Below are 6,218 nucleotides of genomic sequence, written 5' to 3'. Positions count from 1 at the left end.
AAGCGGAAGCGGTGAGAGAGACAGAGAGACAAGGAGTGGTTATGGGATGAGAGGGCGGCGGCGATGAAGAAGGGGGTGGGGCTGTGCGTGTGTGTGTGTGTGAGGCGCAGTGGGTGTGTTTGTGTATGTGTGTGTGTGTGTGTGTGAGAAGAGAGAGAGAGAGAGAGAGAGAGAGAGAGAGAGAAAAGTGTGTGTACGTGTAATTTGGCAATTTCGACAGCCACGTTGGCAGTTCCGGCTGTCACATTGGCAATCCGACTACCACTTCAGATTAATTTGGGCGAAATTATAAATGGTGGGACAATTCAGAACAAATTACAAATTCATGTATTTTCTCGGCAAAAAAAAAGGTGATGATATAAACCAGAAAATTGACAAACTTGATGTATTTTATGGCAGTAACCCCTTTTATTAATGGTATTTTATACTCCCTCCGTCCATGAAAGAACTTCCTAGGAGGGAGTGGCACGGGTTTTAATAAAATGTTGTATAGTGTATTGAGAGTGGAGAAAAGGTTGTAAAGTGTATTGGGAATTGTGAAAAAGTATTAATAATTTATTGTTTTGTTTTAATTAATGTTATTTGAAGAGAAAATTGATGCTGCATCCAATTAATTTATTGGGAATTGTGCAAGGTTAAATTATTAACTAATTATCGTTTTATTAACCTCCAATTAAAAAGGGTTTTTAATTTATGTTTATTACAAATTCACTAACTATCAGAATGCGATAAATTAAACAATCAGTAAATGACTTTTTGAGAATAAAATAATGGCACACATCCACTTTCATAGATAGAGGGAAAAGTTTACATTTGGGAACGTGTAGAGTTTCCCACCAGATTTCTAAGCTATACTATTCACTCCTAACACTATATAACTACAAACATGAGCAAAAAATTTACAGATTACTGCTGCAATAAAAAAAAGCCTACGAGAAAAAAAGGAAGATACATATCCAAGCAGTACAACAACAGCAGCCAATCTTCAAGATGTTACCAGCAAACAGGAAGAAGAAGTTGTCCATGGATCAAAAAAACTGTCTAGCACAATTCCTACTCCAAAATCAGCAGCTTGATGGAACTATACGTCACAAAGCTCAAAAAGAGGCTGCACAAATGTATGGATTAACCACAAGGTCAGTTAGAACAATTTGGATGGAAGTAAAGCATCAACAATCTCAAGGTATTCCAGTGCATTTTCAGCAGAGAAGCAGAGGCATCATACATAAAGATAAGTGGAAAATTGATGAAGAGAAAATTAGAAACTTATCTGTTTTAGAGAGGTCTACTATCAGGAAGATGGCAAAAAAACTGAATGTAAGTAAGAGTTTGCTGGGCATTTGGATAAAAGAGAAGCTAATTAGGCCTCACACTAGTGCTATAAAACCAGCACTTAGTAAGGTAAACAAGCTTGCTAGACTCAAGTTTGCCTTGAGTCACTTGAGATTTGATGATGATACTTTGAAATTTCAATCTATGAGGAATGTAATCCACATAGATGAAAAATGGTTTTTCATGACGAAAACTACCGACAGATATTATCTCTTACCTAATGAGATAGAGCCACACAGATCATGTCAAAGTAAGGTTTATTCAGAAAGTTATGTTCATGTCCGTGGTTGGCAGGCCACACTTTTCTAGTGAAGGGGAATGCCTTTTTGATGGGAAATATGGCATTTTCCCATTCACAACGCAGGAGCCAGCAAAGAGAAAGTCAAAAAACAGGAGCAAAGGCACATTAGAGACAAAGGCCATTCAATCAATCACTAAAGAAGTGATAAAAGCCTGTTTAATCAATCAGGTACATGTTATCAGTGAAGTTTACTTTTTTCATACAAGAGCTATCAGAATTTGTTGATTCATCATCTAGCATTACAGATTATTCCTGCCATCAAGGCTAAGTGGCCAACTACCGAGCCTAAGGAAATCATCATACAACAGGACAACGCATGACCACACATCTTAGCAACTGACAAAGACTTAATTGAAGCAGCAAACACAGATGGGTTCAAGATTAGTTTGATTTGTCAACCACCAAACAGTCCAGATACAAATATCAACGACTTAGGGTTCTTTAGAGCCATACAGAGCTTACAAGATGACAAGATGGCAAACACAGTGGATGATCTATTGAAGAATGTGCTCTCATCATATCAAGAGTTAACACCACAAACTCTAAACAATGTCTTTCTAACCCTACAAGGCTGTTACATAGAAATCCTCAAGGTAAAAGGTGGGAATGACTATAAAATTCCACATATGAAGAAGGGAAGACTCTCAAGAATGGGGCTACTGCCAGAATGCATTGAAGTTCCTGAAGTGCTAGTTAAGGAGAGTTTGGAGTACCTTATGCTGCCAGAGAATGAAACAGGTAATAACTATGACCTCAGTAGACTCACAACTCATTATGGCTACTAAGTAAGGAAGGTTACAACATTAGTTCATAATAGTTCACTGAATTTCTGTATTTGAACTATGTTGTTGAACTTTTGTTTTTTGTGCCACATTTTCCTCATGTAAATGCATATCTTCATGGTTTATTTAAGTGTTGACATTGGCCATAAGTTCATAGAGGTTGCTACTAATATGACATAGCTAATTAAGTCTCAGAAATCATTAAATGATTCATCATAGACTACTCTGCATATTTAAAACCATCCATCTAAGAACATTATAACCTAGTGAAGCACAAATGCCACAAGATATACTCACAACACCAACATATCATGACAAATGCCACAAGATATCGTCACAACACCAACATAGATTCATCACGGATCTCAGAAATCCATATGGATTCATCACAGATCTCAGAAAATCAACAGATCATATTCAGAACAACAGATATGATCACAGATCTCAGAAAAACCAACAGATATTTCATCACAACATATATGATCACATATCTCAGCAAAACCAACATAGATTCATCACGGATCTCAGAAATCCATATGGATTCATCATAAATCTCAGAAAATCAACAGATCATATTCAGAACAACAGATATGATCACAGATCTCAGAAAAACCAACAGATATTTCATCACAACATATATCATCACATATCTCAGCAAAACCAACATAGATTCATCACAGATCAGGCAAATACATTAAAGATCTCACCAATGTTACAGATCTCGAATGTAATCGAGCATGTCCTTTTTAGAGGCCCAAGGCCCGCGGGTGACAATGGGGTACCGAACCAGATCCTGCCATGGGGATAGTGCATGGTCAAATGGATAGATTTCCTCAGTGGGACCTTCAACAGCCGGCGGCGGCGCCTCCAGAGCACGGACAGATTCCTCAGGCTTTTTTGAGTCAACGGTCGGCGGCGGCGTCTCAGTAAAACGCCGATCGTTGAAATTCTTCGAAGGCGATGAGTTAACGGCCGTGGGTGGCGCCGCCGGGCCATGGACGTCGGTTGTACCACCGGGCTCCCCCATTTCCGTTTCTGGAACAACGGTATCATCTCCCATCTCCGTTTCTGGAACAACGGTATCATCCCCCAAATCCACCCAACACTCCTCGCCTGTAAGAGTATCGGAGGCAGGGGAATGAGGGGGTGACTGAGACATCGGCGGCGGCGAAGGAAAGGGTTAGGGTTTGAGAAGTGGGAAGAGAGGAAGACGGCGAGTGAGAGGAATTAGGGTTTGAGTTCAATGTGAACTGTGAAAATCGAGAGAGTGAGACTTTATCGATTTTGAGAGATTTAATGAGAAAGAGAGAGAGAGAGAGATTTAATTCGAGTGATTCACAGATTTAATTAGTGAGACAGATTTTAATTCGAGAGAGAGAGAGAGATTTAATTTGAGATTGATTCCCAAATTTAATTACTTTGTTAATAAAGTAAGTTTAATGTGTGGGCCATATTAGGTTTTAGTGTAAATAAAATGAAAAAATAAGGGTAAAAGGGGTATTTTTTAAGTGGTGGGGTATTGTCCCAAAATAGGAAAAAGTAGGAAGTTCTTTCGTGGACGTCCCGAAATAGAAAAATAGGAAGTTCTTTCGTGGACGGAAGGAGTATTTTATAGTTGTGACGTTAAATTGGAAAGGCTAGTATTTCTTTACAAAATGCAGTCCGACTACAAAATACAACTCAAAATTATGAGTATTGTAACTTGAGTAGTTCTATTATATCGTAAGGATGAACGTAGAAACTATGTTTGTTTATACATGCAATAATATTTACTTGTTTATATAATAGTAATCCTTATGTTATGGTACTACTTAGTATATGTATAACCTTCTTGTGCAAACGATAGAGCATACATACATTTGTGATCTTGTTTGATTTTTTGTTAATCTAAAGTTTTTTGTTTTTTATTTTTTTAATTTGAACCTCATATATATAACAAAAATAGATCTTTTTTATATATAATTTTAAATTAAAAAAAAGGATTCTTATTTTATATTTTATGTAAATGCTCTCTTGGTCTTCCAAATAAAAAGAAAATAGATATTGAGATTGATGAAAAAATAAAAAATAAGAATAAATCACATAATATTATTGGTAGGATATCGTCTAAAATTAAAAAGATAATTTTATTTGAGAATCGAATTAAAAATAAAAATTAAAAAGTTATTTGAAAAATGCAGGGACTGGGATTATATCATTTATGAAATCCTCGTTTATGTGATCACCAATATTTTTTCCAAACTTTCTAACTCAGACAGCCTAGCCTAAAATCGAAAATTAAATATAGCACCAACTTTCTAGCATAAAGAAAATCTAAGCTGGATGTTCTGTGCCGAATAAACCAATTTATAAAGAAACAAATGATTTAAGAAGCTGCTTTATCTGTATATGTAGTAGGTAATGTAAAACTAAAAAGTCACGAATATGAAATTTACTAGATCATGATAGTAAGATCATAGTAAATCAATGAGTATAGTATATTTTTCGTAATCAACATTAATAATACAAATAAAGTTTAATAAATTTCCTCATTCCCAAAAATTAGAAACTTTCACTTTATCCAGCTTGAAAAAAAGGAAAAAGCAAATTCGACTCCCACCCCAGCCCAGTGTCTCCACTCAGCTCACCCCGCCGCCGCCCCTCCGCTCTCCACCATCGCCCAATATGCGCCTCATCCTCCTCTCCCTCTTCCTCGCGCTCTCACTCTCGTCGGCGCTCCTCGTCAGCTCCCACTACTTCCCCTCCACCCCCTCCGCCGCCTCGCATTCCGACTGGAAGCCCGCCCGCGCGACCTACTACGCCGCCATGGACCCCATCGACGCCGTCGGCGGCGCCTGCGGCTACGGTGACCTCGTGAAAGGTGGCTACGGCAAGGCCACCGCCGCCCTCAGCACCGTCCTCTTCGAGAAAGGCCAGATCTGCGGCGCCTGCTTCGAAATCCGCTGCGTCGAGGACCTCCGGTGGTGCATCCCCGGCACCTCCATCATCGTCACCGCCACCAACTTCTGCGCCCCCAACTTCGGCTTCCCCGCCGACAGCGGCGGCAAGTGCAATCCCCCGAACTCGCACTTCGTCCTCCCCATCGAGGCCTTCGAGAAGATCGCCATCTGGAAGGCCTCCAACATGCCGGTCCAGTACCGGCGGATACGCTGCCGGAAAGAAGGCGGCGTGAGGTTCACAATCGGCGGCGCCGGGATATTTATGTCGGTGCTGATTAGCAATGTCGCCGGCGCCGGAGACCTCTCCGCCGTGAAAATCAAGGGTTCGCGGACGGGGTGGCTGCCAATGGGGCGGAATTGGGGCCAGAATTGGCATTTGAATGCGGATTTGAAGAATCAGCCGCTCTCATTTGAGATCACGAGCAGCGATGGAGTCACTCTGCCATCCTACAATGTCGCCCCCAAGAATTGGGAATTTGGGCAATCCTTTGAAGGTAAGCAGTTCGATTCTTAGGGTTTTGGTTTGGGAAATTGGAATGCGAGGAAGCAGCTGTATGAAATTGAGTTCGATTATTAGATATATTTGGATTTTGATATGTTGTATACTAGTATATGTTTTGCTCTTTTATTATTGCTCCTATTTTTTGTCCACACTGTTTTGGGTTCTATCAGAAAGGGGAAGAATTCATCAAAATTGATTTGAGATTGTCGGCAAGCTCTTAACTTATTCATACAAAGGCGTTATGATACTGATACTATCTGGTGGCTGTGAAAGTGAAATAAATTCTTGAATTTTTTTGTAACGAGAAATAAATATTTTTTAAAAGTTCACATCAAAGTTTTGATTTTTGTCGTTTAACAAAT

At 39.5% G+C, this 6,218-nt stretch overlaps 1 protein-coding gene across 1 annotated transcript; it reads left to right on the top strand.

Annotated features, from left to right (window-relative positions):
- Positions 1 to 4,840: 4,840 nt before the first annotated feature.
- On the top strand, positions 4,841 to 6,048 carry LOC131021077 (expansin-A13). Its single transcript, XM_057950167.1, has one exon. It carries the CDS (start codon positions 5,080 to 5,082, stop codon positions 5,866 to 5,868), a length of 789 nt encoding a protein of 262 aa, XP_057806150.1. The 5' UTR covers positions 4,841 to 5,079; the 3' UTR covers positions 5,869 to 6,048.
- Positions 6,049 to 6,218: the final 170 nt, after the last annotated feature.

The sequence above is a fragment of the Salvia miltiorrhiza genome, chromosome 4, assembly GCF_028751815.1.
Source record: "Salvia miltiorrhiza cultivar Shanhuang (shh) chromosome 4, IMPLAD_Smil_shh, whole genome shotgun sequence".
Lineage (NCBI taxonomy): Eukaryota > Viridiplantae > Streptophyta > Magnoliopsida > Lamiales > Lamiaceae > Salvia > Salvia miltiorrhiza.
Note: the sequence above shows the minus strand (reverse complement) of the source record. Positions and strands in the feature narration are given on the sequence as shown.